At 31.6% G+C, this 14,879-nt stretch overlaps 2 protein-coding genes across 2 annotated transcripts; one reads left to right on the top strand and one right to left on the bottom strand.

Moving 5' to 3' along the window:
• Positions 1–915: 915 nt before the first annotated feature.
• On the top strand, positions 916–7,587 carry LOC120078436. The gene is made up of 4 exons (XM_039032711.1): positions 916–1,149; positions 1,305–1,872; positions 4,149–7,066; positions 7,180–7,587. The coding sequence occupies exons 1-3, from the start codon at positions 1,118–1,120 to the stop codon at positions 7,062–7,064; spliced, it is 3,516 nt and encodes a 1,171-aa protein (XP_038888639.1). The 5' UTR covers positions 916–1,117; the 3' UTR covers positions 7,065–7,066; positions 7,180–7,587.
• A 605-nt stretch (positions 7,588–8,192) lies between these two features.
• On the bottom strand, positions 8,193–10,573 carry LOC120078289 (HVA22-like protein f). The gene is made up of 5 exons (XM_039032522.1): positions 10,441–10,573; positions 10,248–10,274; positions 9,416–9,538; positions 8,476–8,843; positions 8,193–8,369 (listed from the first exon to the last, which is right to left on the bottom strand). The coding sequence occupies exons 1-5, from the start codon at positions 10,488–10,490 to the stop codon at positions 8,362–8,364; spliced, it is 576 nt and encodes a 191-aa protein (XP_038888450.1). The 5' UTR covers positions 10,491–10,573; the 3' UTR covers positions 8,193–8,361.
• Between the last annotated feature and the right edge of the window lie 4,306 nt (positions 10,574–14,879).

The raw sequence follows: 14,879 nt of genomic DNA, 5'->3' as shown, positions 1-14,879 counted from the left end.
TCATATAATAAAATAATCCATAAAATACGGAAAAACAATTAGCAATAAAATATCACTAGTGTGAATATCATATAAAAAAAACATTTTAACTTGTTTTATAAAGCTTAAAATATCTATTCACTATCTTAAAAAAAAACCTACTTACAAATTTAAATATATTATTTAAAATTATTAATTATAAAATATTGACACATGTATATAAAAAATTGAGACATTTGGATTTTTATAGATATTAACATTTTAAATTATAAATAATTTTATTGACAAAATGAGTATAATTCAACATACATCAAATATATACTATCGAAATCGATGGTTCAATCTCTTAATTTTACATTTTTATAAAAGAAAAACATAAATTGTTTAAAGAAATATTTTCAAAAATAGAAAAATAAATGAAATTATTTACACAAAATAACAAAATATAATAATTTTAGACTTATATTAGTTTCTATCACTCATAGATATTAATAGACTTCTATCAATAATAATTTTCTATAATTGGTAGAGGTGGATAAATGTTTATTAGTGTCTATATATATATTAATTTTGTAATAGTTTTGACATTTTTTTTATTTATGAAATTCTCTCTAATTTTATTATAAAAAAAAAGAAAAAAAAAGAAAAGAAGGGAAAAAGGAAAGGGGGAAATGTTGTTTTTTCCTTTTTTTTTTTTATTATTATTTTTTTTTTATGGTAACACTGTTTTGTAGGCGTAGGCTTGCGCTCTCATACGTCGCTGTCAGTCATAAAGTTTTAAGGCAAAAGCACAAATCTCTCTCTCTCTCTCTCTTTCTCTTCGGGCGGGAAAACCATTATTATTATTATTAAACTATAAAAGTAACCAAAAAAAAAACAAAAAAGCTCTCACTCCTCTCTCTTAATTCTCTCATTTCTCTCCCTTTCACCATTACTTCTTCTCTCTCTCGCTTTCATATCTCTCTCCCACCGCCACAGAGGGGAAAAAAAAAAAAAGAAAAGAAAAGAAAAGAAAAGAAAACTCTTCACACCATACTTCATCATCTTCTTCTCTGTCCCCTCTCAATTTCACACCATTTCCCAATTTCAACCCCAACCCACTTCCCAATATTCAATTTTTCCACTTGGGTCGTCTCTCATGGCTGTTCCCACCTCCGCTTTCTCCATCCGGTAAGTCCCATGCTCCTCTTTCTTCTACCATACAGCAAGTGCTACACAATAGATGCTGCACCTAAATTTTTTCCTAATCTCTTATCTACTAAGCTATGTTTAAGAAAAGGTTCAAAATTAGAGTTCATTATACTTCTTTTTCTTCTTTTTGATAGAGAGTATGCTTTGAATAAGAGAAGCACGGATTTAACGAGAATTAGTTGGCCATTTAGCGAGAAAGTGAAGAAAGAAGTAGCAGAAGCTTTACTTCCACCAATGGATGTAAAGAAATTTCGTTGGTGGTCATCGGAAAGGGTAATTAGTGAAGAAGAAGAAGTAATTATAGAGAGAATTAAAATGCAAAAGATTTGTCCAGTTTGTGGGGTTTTTGTTGCAGCTACAGTAAACGCCGTGAATGCACATATTGATAGTTGTTTAAACTCTCAAATTACAAGTAAAGAAATTAGGAAAAAGTTGAAGGCGAAATCAAGAACCCCAAAAAAGAGATCAATTGCCGATATCTTCGCAGTGGCTCCGCCAGTAAAAACAATGATTATTGCTAACGATTGCTGTGATGAAGAAGAAGAAAAAAAAGCCGTTGGCAAACAAATTATTCGTCACAACAACAACAACAACAACCTCAAAACGACGTCCTTGGCGACAAGTCTTGTCTCCACAATCAAGACAATCAATACCACAACGGAACAAGAACAACCCTCAATTCTTCACAAGAAAAAGAAGAAGGTAAATATACAAATTTTTAATTAATTAATTTAAACGGTCCTACAATGAGGAAAAAACTGTAGGCTTGTGAGATTTTTTTTTATTTTTTTTTAATAGACTGCAAATATTCTCTTTATTGGGTTTTTTGTATTTGGTAGCTCTCCTTTCTCTTTCTGCTCATTATTACTGCTGGAAAAAGCTGGTGAAAAGACTGCATTACGTTGGAGAGAAAAAGAGAGGCAGTGAAAGAGAGAGAGAGAAAAATAGTACTTGTTTTTGTGTGATTAAGGGCGCGGAAATAGGCTGATTCACAATTGGAAAAAAAAAAGTCACTACAAGACGGGTTTGTATCGTTTGTGAAGGCTTCATTTGAAGGTGATTATATGTATGTATGCATATATGTGTGTATGTATTATAGTGCTCCAGCTGCAAGAGTACGGTCTTGCCAGTGAGTGACTTTATTTGGTGGAAGAGTTTTTGTCCTTTGTTTTAACAAATTTATCCTAGGTTAATGATGCTGTTTTTAATCCGTTTCCAATTGAACAAATCATTATTTCTTACTTGAGAAATGCTTTTGAATTTGTAGTAGTAGTAGAGACTAGTGTTCTCGATCGAACACGTTTAGGGTTTAAGGTTTATGGTTCATCTGTGGAATAAAATGTATGGGTTTGTTGAAGTGGGTTTTGTTTGACTATCATTTCCATTTTGAAGTACTTAGATTTTAACAACTTTTTGACCAAATTTGCTACCCACTAACATTTTTTTTTGCAACCCATTATCATATGGGAATAAATTTATAAGTTATGCTTGAGTTTTGCTTCAATGATCAAGTACTGAAGTTCAAAAGTTGAATCTAATTCTTTTCTCTTAAAAATCTTTATGAAATGAGAGTTTATAAGTCATTGTTTTGAAGAACAATGGAACATGAATGTCAATAGTTTTTTAGCTATTTTACGATGCATTTCTGCTATTAGTAGTAGGAGGGAATTGAAGACACAATGGAACGTTGTAGATGAGAGAAAGAGTTGAGAAGGCAATAATCTCTTTTAGGATATAGTGCATTTCATTATTTTGTTGTTAATTAATTTAAGGACCCTCCCAAATTTATGAGTAGTCTTTGTCTTTGTCCTCTAATAAATTGTCTTATTTGTTAATTATGCTTTTTGTCCTATTGTTTTTTAAGATTTAAGTTTTTGACCATTGAGAAAGGAAAGAATATATACTGAGGTGAAGATTGCTATAGATAGATGATATCATTATGCCAGCCTAAAATCCCATATGGTAATATCTATTATAACCAAATTAATGACAATATTTTCTCTATCATATAGCTACTAGACCAAAATTTATGATAGAATTTGAAATTTTATGTGTTCAAGATAGAGGGTTGAGGCGCTACAATAACCCACTATAATTTCTTCTTCTTGATCTTTTTTCCTCCTTTTGAAATAAATTTGATCACTTTATAATCCGGTACTAGCACATAGCCTCCTTAGCTAACCAGCTTTGGAGTTTAATTCTCTCTCTCTCTCAAAATGATGCATTATGTAATATAGGTTAGTTCAATGACAAAATATTAATCACATTGAACTGAAACATTTGGATATTTACACATTTAGTTTGGTTAGGTTTTGGAAAATCTCTTTAAGCAATAATATTTGGCTTGTTTCTTGTTTTCTTTTTGTTGTTGTTGTTCTTCTATTTTAGGAATTACATTGTGTAAAATCTACCACAGGTTACTATTTACCACAGACATGATAAAAATGACAAATACATCACATGCTGTACTAGTGTATAGCTAGTTTTGAAAAATGAGAATGAATGTTATTTGTGCAAAACTTTTTCTTCCTATTATGCTTATATATGATAAATATTCTTATTCTTAGAGATTAAAGTTGATTAACTTCTTTTTTCTTCTTACATTTCATGGAATAGATCTAGAAATATAACAAAATCATTTTCAAGTTTAGCATTGAAGCCATTAGCTTCCATGTCCACTGATTTGATGAGTTCCTTTGCTTTCTTTATAATGATGCTTTATAAACTAGTTTCACCATTTATTTTTGTGTAAGAAAACACACTTTTATTGGTTCACTTTTAACGACGTCAATCAACATTAAGTTGGGGCTTGTTTGGATTGAAACTTTCTAAATACTCAAGAACACTTTCTTAAGCACTTAAAAAGTCAATTCAAACAAGTGCTCTGATAGAATATGAAAGGAAAAAGCTTGTAATCTTTGTATTTACTTCTAAGATTTTAATTATAATTAGTTTCTGAAATTTTCTATTGGTTATAGGACTTTGGTCATGGACAACTTTGCAGGAAGGGAGAGATCAGAAATCATAAGGATGTTTCAACTCTTTGTAAGAAACCATGTTTTAAACGCTTGTGTAGACAAAAAAGGAAAAAACTAGTTAAAAAATCCAATGTAGTTGCCAAGCAACAGAGGCCAATGCCTCTACTTAGGAGCATTTTGAAGCATAGTGTAAAAGCAACTTCTGAGACAAACTTTTCATCCATCAATTTAAGAGGCAACAATAATCAAGTGTTCAACAATGGTGGTGGTCAAAAGTCCGATAGGCGCGTTAGCTTCTTGGATAAGGATGATGTTCTTGGTCTGAGCACTGAAGTCTTTTCTGATACCTTTGAACAAAATGTTGGCAATCCATTCCAAGCCTCAGAAGTAAGCACTAATTCAGGTGAAAGTAATAAAGAAGTTGCTCCAGTGGAGGCCAATTTAAACGACGATGTTTGCTTTAGCACCCAACACGAAGTTGATGGTCAACATGCGAAAGGAAAGATTCAGTTGCCTAATTTTCATAACCAGGTCAATGCTGAAAGTTGGGACAATGCGAAGCATTCAACTGAGAACTTGATATCGAAAAATCAGGATATTCCTCATGATCAAAATGATTTGCGTTTGTTTGATCATGTTTATGTAGATGGACTTCAGAAGCTGTCACCAGTACATTCTGCTATTCCTGCTCTATTAGCTGCACAAGAAGAAAGGCAATATGGCCATGTAAGAACTCAATGCGGTTTAAATTCCATCCGACAAGCTCATTCTCTCTATGGAAAATCAACTGATCATTTGATAAATCCTTTCAATAATGGAGTAGCTGCCTTAGGCTCAATTACAAGCAGAGTGCCTTCTTCTTCTTTAAGTGAAAATCCTGTTAGCAGATTTCTTAATCTGGCAGAATCTTCTATTAAAGACACTATATTTCCATTTTCGAATGGGGAGGAAAGCATGGTCTCCTACAAAGAGAAAGGCGTAAATGATGGATTTTTCTGCCTGCCACTGAACTCTAAGGGTGAATTGATACAGCTAAATTCAGGTTTGATCAATAGGTTTGATCAAATGAATGAAGCCAGTAACACAATAGCCTGTTCTAGCAGGATACCGGTCTGCAGTCTCGTCTTGCCAAGGAGCAGGGATTATTTCATAGATAACGAGAAGCTTCTTGTTGACACAGAACTTACAGGAAACCAGTTGACTTTATTTCCATTGCATAGTCATTTGCCAGAAAATCAAAATCGATATTTTCCAGCTGGATTCGACATCTCTGAGCCTGGAATAACTTCGGAAACAGCTGATATTAGACTGATGAATTCAGAAAGGGGAACTGAATCTGGAAGGTTTTTTCACCCAAACTTGATGGATTCTCCATATAACAGATGCAGGTACTATGGAAAGTTTCAGAACCAAAATGTAAGTACACAGTTTTATCCTGAAAATTCAAGTAGCATGTGTGCAAATCCCGGTCAACAAACAATGCGGTTGATGGGCAAAGATGTAGCTGTTGGTGGAAACCGGCAAGAAGTTCAAGAACCTGAGGTTATAAACTTTTGGAAGAACTCAACCTTAATTGGGAACTGCCTGACCAATCCTATCCAAGAGACTCACATGAGAAAAAGAAACTTTCTGCAAGATAGGGAGTTGCATCATCCGTCAAAAGGAGAAACCTTGTTTTATCATCCTGCAGGCTTTCATGGCAATCAAGTGGCACAAAGCAATTTCTTCGCAAATGCTTCACAAGTTAGGTACCCTCATCCACACCTCAATCGAAAAAGCAGTATTATGTATCAAAGACCTGACTCTGTCATCAACTTAAATGAAAGCTTCAACAATAACATCCATGCCTTTTCTCCCTCGTCAACCGACACATTTAATATGGCACAAAACTTTCAAGGACCCTTTATTTCGGGTCCGGAAACACTAAGGTTCGGTTCACAGCCATCAGCATTTTCTACTTCTCACCACACGTGTCCAAATAGATATGAAAATTCTTTTGAACTTGGCTTCAACCAGAATCTACATCCAGCAAAATTAGGAACTTTTAACTTCCCTTTCTTGCAGCCGGATGATGAAACTCATGTCCAGCTCCCTTGGTCTCACACTTCTAAGAGCCTTCCCCCGTGGATGTTACACGATCACCAACGGGAAGCACCACAAACCACAAATTCTAAACTTGCTGACTTAAATGGGTACTATTGTCCATGTATTCCTTTTGGCACAGATGTTCTCATTAACCCTTCTTCCATGCATCACCGGCTTGAAACTGCCTATCCTTGCAGCACAATGCCATATTCTCACTTACAGACGAAGAATCATATACCGGGTCCGACATCTTTTTTTCAACCAATGCCTGTTGCTCCACGAATACTTCAATCGCCAATTGCCAACGCAGGTCATGAAATTAGGTTGAGCTCTGAGGACAGATTGAAGTTCAACACTTTGAGTGTCAAGGACTTTGATTTTTCAAGTAAAACACTACTGGCTGGAGAGTTGGTTGATTCGAGGAAGCGTCAAAAGATCTCGAGTTTAGAAACGAACAATTCTGGTGTTGTGCCAGGATGGACAAGAGGAAAATTCAGTGATGATCACCTGGAATCAAACCCGGGGACAGTGAAGATCCATGCCAACTGGGACAAAGCTGTTAATTCAGCAGGAAATATCCCAAATATGACTCAAACTACTGATGGAGTAGTGATTTCTACCAAAAATAATGAAACTCCTAAGTTTGAATGTATGGCAAGATCAGGCCCCATCAAGTTAACAGCAGGAGCAAAACACATCCTGAAACCAAGTCAGAGTGTGGATATAGATAATACTAAGCCTACTTATTCAACAATTCCTTCTGCTGGATTAGTTCATAGTGTTAGCTTGGCAGGATCTCAGAAGAAGTCAACTAAAGTATACAGTTTTTAAAAGTAAGTATATTACTTATCCATGTTCTGTAATTCTTTGCTAAATCTACTTCTAATCCACTCATATATTATGCTGATACAATCAAGCAAATTAAATGATTTTATCTGCATAACAGGAAGGAACCTAGCTCTATTCCATGATGCAATCTTCTCACCTTTGTAACCACTGACATCAAGAGAGTTGTTGTAATTTCAAGATGACCCTGTCATTCACCGAGCGAGTTTTTCGGTACGCAGAGGCACGTTATCTTGAACGGAAACTAATCACACTACTGGAATATAGATCATGTTGCAACGAGTTTTGGTCTTGTTTTTTTACTGTAAGTTTTAGATCAAATCTCCACCACAATATCCTACGTAGGCAACAAAATTACACGAGCATTAAGATTCACTGTTTAAAAACGTCTTGTTTTATATAACTGTGTTCCACTAGTTCTTGTAATGAATGCCTGAGAACACTGTTATATTTATTTCCTTGAAGGCTAAGTTAATGTAGCTAACACTATATGTAATTACCATGATAATTCTCCAACAGTGTTTGATAATTGTGATATGGTGTTTGAATGTCCACTGGAGCCTCAAACTCATATAAAGTGAGCTTTCTGAAGTGAAAGATAATAATTACTTGATCCTGTACACTGTTGCAAAAATTTGAATTAATTGGAGGAGCCTTTTGGATAAACAAACCTAAATAATTTTTCTTTAGTTTTCAAAATTTGGCTTGGATTTGAAAACAGTCGTAAAATGTAAATAACAAAACAACCAAAGAAGTTTAAATAGTTATCAAATGGATCTTAAGTGTTGTTTCTTTTGGTAGATTACAAAAAAGAAGAAAACTCTATTATTTTGGCTTAAAAGTTTCACTATTGTACCGCTTTAGGGAGAAACAAATACCTTTTTTGTCTTGTGAGTTCCATAATAATTTGTATGTTGCTGCTTACTTAATTAGGCTAATATTTAATATTTTTGTTAAACAATCCATTCTTCTTCTTTTATCAATTATTCAGTGACTTCTCATCTATAGTGACATGTTTCCTGACCTCTCTAGATAGATATAGATATGTACAAACTGATATATAATATGAATATCCTAGTACCAACAATCAAAGTTTCAATATGTACATATGCATAAAGGAAAAGGATTGAAATTTATAGCGAATTTACAAAGTATATTAAGGGGGTTATAAGATCAATATTTTATACATATTTGTATGTGTATCATCTTGCATATATACATTATTGCAAATGCTCTAATTATTTTTGCTCCTCCTCTCATGTCGCCTTCTGCTTGTGTTGCCTCAGTTGCCTGCAAAAATTTGATCAATAATCATTTTTTCGGTCCAAAATATATAGAGAAAAGATCAAGAAACTAAAGAGAGTATATATGAACTATGTTTTATGTTTGATGTTACTTTGTAAACCAGCTTTGACAATCTTTTCTAAAGAATCAGCTCCATTTTTTTCAATGTAATCATCCACCAATTTCCAAGCACGAAAGACTTTCTTTTCTTTGCCTGCGTTCTCGTCCTCGTCCTCATCCTCCTCATCGTCTTCGTCTTTGTCTTTGCCATCATCGGTTTTGTCGTCATCCTTCTTCTTTACATCCTCTTCTTTTCCTTTCTTCTCCTCCTTCATGATATCAAATTCGGGTTTCTCTTCAATATTTTCAATCTTGATGTACTTCATTGCAATATTCTCAAAAACATAAGCTGCACCCTTGAAACTTGGCAGCACCAGCCACAAGCAAAACACCAACTTTATATAAGGCCAAAGTGGAATCCTACAGAATTAATTCAATTATATCAGTCGTTGAACGTATGGTATTGACACTTTTTAAAATAAAACTAAAGGTAAACCGCTATGACAAACCAAATACATTGAGGATCTATATTAGAAAAATGAGAGACCTCACACGATCTTTATAAGATATTACTATATGAGTACTTTTCCTATACCCCAATAAGTTTTGGGATACAAAACCCCATAATTAAAAAAAAAATGGTGAATCCAATATAAGACGCCATCTTGAAGAGCTATTTTGAGAATCATAGTAGTTACTTTTCTCGTTATCAATTGGTTTAAAATGAAACATCATATTTATCTAATATGGTATCAAAATTTATAGAACATAAACAAGTATTTGGTAATATATATATATATATATATATATATATCGTGTTAAAAAATGAAGGTTCATCTCACAATTTTTATAAGATGCATGAGTTTAATCCTCTCGTAATCGATTGATTTGAGATGAATTCGACTCATGAAAAGGAGCAAAAATACGCTTAAAAATTGACATCTACAAATGCCATTTATTTTGAGTATTATATTATATTTGAAGTTACATACCATGAAATGATGGTGGCCAAATAAAGCTCGAATAGGGTAAGCAATGAAAGCAAAACCCAATATGTCAGCCATTGCTGATGTTCTCGAGATGAAGGTTTCTCCACTGCCATCTTCGATTCATACCTGTTTTCTTCCATGTGAGCAATTTAATAATAAAACAGAAATAAAAGAAAACTAGGGATGGAGCCAAAAATTGTTGTATGTTTGGCGAAAGAGGTCGTTTGATAATCAATTTAGTTTTTTAAAAATATTTCTTTCACTTATAAGTTTTTGTTTCTTTCGCTATAGTTTTTAAATCCAAATCAAGTTTTACAATTATAATGCTTCGTCTATTACTTTTTAATTTATTGCAGTTTCCGATCAATATATGGTATCATCTTTTCTAATAAAAGAATAGGAAAAAAAAAAAAAAAAAAAGAACAAATCATGTTCTGGGAAGCTATAAAATAAAGAATATGCATTCAAAGATTTCCATCTTTTAAACATATTATTTNAAAAAAAGAACAAATCATGTTCTGGGAAGCTATAAAATAAAGAATATGCATTCAAAGATTTCCATCTTTTAAACATATTATTTCAGTATTTCTGCGAAAATTAAAAAAAAAAAAAAACTACATAAATTTTAAAATAGAAAACTAAAATCGAAATGGTTAGAAACTACACCTAATTTTTTCAAATTTATTTTGATGTAACACTAATCTTATGTTAGTTTAACTGGTTAAGATATATATATATATATATTTAAACTAAAAAAGCAAATAAGAAAGAAAATATTTTTTTTTGGCTCTGCCCTATTGGAGAGAAAGAGAGAACAAGAGAGAGAAAGTAATACAGTGGATAGAGAAGCACAATAGCCGATCTGCAGGTAAAGTAGAACAAAAGAAAAATTAAATTAAGCAAATATTGTTAATAATTACTTAAACTTATAAATATATGTATAATGTTTATGAAACAAATATATATAAAAAAAAGAAAAAAAGAAAAATGATGGATGATGAAAGATACAAAAAAATGTGGGTACGTACCCGATTGCTGCATGCAAAAAGTGAACGGTGGCTCTTTGCAAAAACCCCATTTTGAAAATTAACCTTTATGAGCTAAAAAGGTAAAAAATTACTATTATATTTCAACTTATAATTATGAATTGATAGAAGGAAACTATAGAACAAAGGTGTAATTTATTGGGGGAAATGCAATGAAGGAAGGAAAAATGGAAATAAAATGGAGAATCCAAGAAAAGAATATTTGTAAATTTTGTTTTTGTCCTTACAAAAGTTAGCTCATATTTTTCTTCGCAATTCTCTCTTTCAACAAGAAATGTAAAATGAAGATATTGAAAATGGCAAGAAAAAGGTTGGAGAATATGATCCAAATCCCAACCCCATTTGTTACGTACAATGAGAGGTTTATTCAATCTTCAAACACACAAAGGTAGAGAATATATATTATATATTATTTAAACTAACCCATTTTGCTTCCATATTTTGTATAAGAAAAAACATACCCATTGGATGGGTTATAGTTTTTTTTGTTTTTGAATGACCATATCAAGTAACTTCTCATATTGTGTAGAGAAAAAATAAAAATAAAAATAAAGGGTTTAAATAATTTCTCTAGGAAATTTTCATAGTTAAAAAAATGTCAAACTATTTACAGAAATAGAAAAAAAAAACACTAGTAAACATTGATAGACTATTAATGTCTATCAGTTTTAGAAACTGATAGAAATCTATAGTCTATCAGTGTCCATCAATGATAGAAATCGATAGAAGTCTAAAATGACTAAAATTTGCTATTTTATTTAAATAGTTTAATTTATTTTTCTATTTTTGAAAATCTCCTTATATATAATTTAAGGATTCAACTAGAGTCAAGTTAATATGTAAAAGGATATCGTTATTTTAGCTACTAATTGGAATACCAAATCTAAGTTATTTTATAATTATAATACTTCGACAAAGTCTCTCAATAGGTTTAGATTTTTATTATTATCATCTTAAGTAATTAACAATTTAAATTAGAAAATCAATTTTTAAAAATAATTTTAGAGAGAAGAAATAATTATTTAAAAGATTTTTCTAGCCTAAATTGTCATATAATTGTTTAAATAATAATAAAATAATTTTAAGAATTTTTAAAAATTTATTCCTAAAAATTCAATTCAGACTGAAAAGATAATTTTAACGTGTGTGTATATACATGTGTAGTGTATTATCTTGTCTTGAATTGCTTTTTTAAGTAACAAATTATTCTTGTGGTACTATATTTTGTATAATTCAAAATGTGATTACATTCATTACAAATATGATTTTCTCCGTTAGTACTAGGTCATATTTTGAAGAATTTTGGTTAATCACTTAAAATTAATTTTGTTGGATAATCTACCTCTCAAGATTTTTATTTTTATTTTTTCTAAAAAGCTTTCAAATTAATAAGGCCAAATTTTGATAACTATTTATGCCCTATTTAGTAATAATTTGATTTTTGTTTACTTTTTAAAAAATTAAGTTTATAGACGCACATTCCAACTATAAATTTATTAGTTTGTTATCTACTTTTTACCAATATCTTAAAAAGTCAAGCCAAAATTTGGAAACTAAAAAAAATAGTTACAAATTTGTTTTTGTTTTTGGAATTTTTCTAATAACTCTTGCAATTAAGAAAATTGCAAACTATACTAAAAAATTGAGAGGAATTAGACTTAAGTTTAAAAAATAAAAAACGAAAAACGAAATGGTAACCAAACGGGGCCTTAGCTTTTGATTTCTGGTTTTTAAAAATTAAGTCTTTTTTCTCACAATTTCCTACAATAATTTTCATCATTGTTAAGTAAAAGTTTTGAATTCTTAGTAAAATTCCAAATTCAAAAAGATTATTTCTAAAACTTATTTCGTTAGTTTTTAAAACTTGATTTCAAATTAGTATGAAATATAACAACAACAAATTTAGAGTTCGAAAGAGTATTTTTATATTTAATTGTAAAAATAAAAAATAAAAAATAAATGATTATCAATCGGTCTAAACTTTTTCTATTTAGTAAGGTTGGTTAAAGATTATCTAAAGTTATAAAAAACCCACTAATTAAATTATTAATTTTTTTTAAAGTGCTTATAGAAAAATTGATTTAGTTAAAAAAGAATATATTCTTTGAAGTTATTCAGCATGAAATTTTTAACTCAGAACTTTCATAACAAAATATTCAAGAGGTATTTTCAATTTTATTTATCACAAATTCAAATCATTTCCCTGATTTTTTTTACCAGTCATTTTTCTTATTAAAGCTTCGTTTGAGTTTGCTTCAACTTTTAAAATAATTGGTAGTCATGCTTCTAGAAAAATCAGTTGTGAATAAAAGTAAAAGAATATTTGGTAAATTTTAATTTTAAATTAAAAAAATAATTAAGGTGTTTAGTAAATTAATACTAAATTAGTGTAATTTAGTTATATAATTATTTGAAAATATATATGATTTGAATTCCAACCATTTCTGTTTAATCAAAAAAAATTTTACGAGATAATTTTTTGTTTTTAAAATAATAATTGTTATAAGAATTCAAACGAATTAAAATTTGGAATAAATGTAAGAAAATAAATTAATGAAATGAAAAATTGAGATTGGTAAGAGAAGATACCAATTGTTTAGGAAAGATAAAATCTAAAAGCTCTATCAAATAAATTTTACACGTTAGAACAATTTAAAATCGATTATAATAGATTAATAAATAAGTTGTTTTACCAAATAACCTAAACAGTTAAAATTCTCCTAAAATAGCTTTTAAGGTTTCAAAAATAATCTCAAACTGACGTTTAAGTCTCATAATTTCACTAATAAATTTGATAAGTATTCATCCTCTGGATTTATTTAGCTCAAAAGAAGGTCAATAAAGAATAGAAGGGCTTTAAACCTTTTATTTCAAAGGGTATGTGTATATATATATTTGAAAATCAAAGGAAATTGTATTTGATGCTTGCTAAGAGCTTATATGTTGGTTAAAGATAAAGAGTTATAATTATCAGATTTTAGAGTCGATCATTATGATTATTATTTAACCTTAAACTTGTTATAGACAACCAAGTCAGTAGTTCAGTCAGCATTCCACATACACAGAGGACACCTCTAAGTCGGCTGCACCATGCCAAATCACCCCTTTTCTAGAAGACATTGGTTAGAAGGAATATTTTCATTCAACCAATCACATTACATCTGTATTGAAATTATTTTATTCATTTTTACATTCTTCTTCTCCAACGGCTATATAAGCCTTGTACCATTCACCATACAATATACAGTGAAAATATACGTAGACATATTCAATCCCAACGGTTTCTCTCTCCTTTCTGTTTTCTTACTTGGTATCAGAGCCATCAATGGCCAACGCCTTCTCCACCGGTTCGTCTTCTTCATCCACCACCTTCAGCAATCCACCATTAAACCAGCTGTTGAACCAAATTACTACAATCAAACTTGACCGGAGCAATTATCTGCTATGGAAAACATTGGCACTACCAATCCTAAGAAGCTACAAGCTGAAAGGCCATCTCAAAGGTGAAAAACCCTATCCCTCAAAGTTCATCACTACAACAGTTGAAGAATCAGGTCTCCTTCAAGGTGGAGACATCACCAAAAGCTGCTGAACCAAATTACTACTATCAAATTTGACCGAAGCAACTATCTGCTATGAAAAACATTGGCACTACCAATCCTAAGAAGCTACAAGTTGGAAGGCCATTTCACAGGTGAAAAACCCTATCCCTTAAAGTTCATCACTATAACAGCCTCCTTCAAGGTGGAGACATCACCGAAAGTACTGACGAAGCCTCATCAAGCTCCGATCGTTCTAGAACAATCAATCCTCTGTTCGAACAATGGGTCACGACAAACCTTCTGCTCCTCGGATGGCTGTACAATTCGATGACCCCTGAAGTGGCTTTACAACTGATGGGCTTCAACAATGCGACTTATGGGAAGCCACTCAAGATCTCTTTAGTGTTCAGTTGAGAGTAGAGGAGGACTTCCTTCGTCACATCTTCCAGAAGAAAAAGAAAGGTAACTAAAAAAATGGAGGATTACTTGCGTATTATGAAAACTAACGCAGATAACTTAGGACAAGTCCGTAGCCTTGTACCTAGACGCTCACTAATTTCTCAGGTCCTTCTCGGCTTGGAAGAAGTTTATAACCCGGTGATTGCAGTCATACAAGGCAAACCAGACATTTCATGGTTGGATATGCAGTCTGAGCTCCTCATTTTTGAAAAACGTCTGGAACATCAAAACTTTCAAAGAAACCTAGGCAACATTGTATCTTCTGTGAACGTAGCCCAGAGTCGTAATCCCAACGATGCTAGACAAATGAACAACTATCACCAGCCAAACTTTCGCCCTCAGTTTAATCAGCAATGAGGAAGAGGAAATGGTAATGCTAACTTCGGTCGAGAACGAGGTCGTGGACATGGAAACAAACCC

The sequence above is a fragment of the Benincasa hispida genome, chromosome 5, assembly GCF_009727055.1.
Source record: "Benincasa hispida cultivar B227 chromosome 5, ASM972705v1, whole genome shotgun sequence".
NCBI lineage: Eukaryota > Viridiplantae > Streptophyta > Magnoliopsida > Cucurbitales > Cucurbitaceae > Benincasa > Benincasa hispida.
This window is presented reverse-complemented; position numbering and strand designations above follow the sequence as displayed.

Excerpts from the sequence above, each read along its gene's own strand:
- LOC120078289 (XM_039032522.1), bottom strand. The coding sequence starts at position 10,490 with ATGGGGTTTTTGCAAAGAGCCACCGTTCACTTTTTGCATGCAGCAATC. Across the intron at positions 10,275-10,440 it reads TTTTTGCATGCAGCAATCGG|ATCGGCTATTGTGCTTCTCT; the intron begins GTACGTACCCAC and ends CTTTACCTGCAG. Across the intron at positions 8,844-9,415 it reads TTGGCCACCATCATTTCATG|GATTCCACTTTGGCCTTATA; the intron begins GTATGTAACTTC and ends TTAATTCTGTAG.
- LOC120078436 (XM_039032711.1), top strand. The coding sequence starts at position 1,118 with ATGGCTGTTCCCACCTCCGCTTTCTCCATCCG. Across the intron at positions 1,150-1,304 it reads ACCTCCGCTTTCTCCATCCG|AGAGTATGCTTTGAATAAGA; the intron begins GTAAGTCCCATG and ends TCTTTTTGATAG. Across the intron at positions 1,873-4,148 it reads TTCACAAGAAAAAGAAGAAG|GACTTTGGTCATGGACAACT; the intron begins GTAAATATACAA and ends TATTGGTTATAG.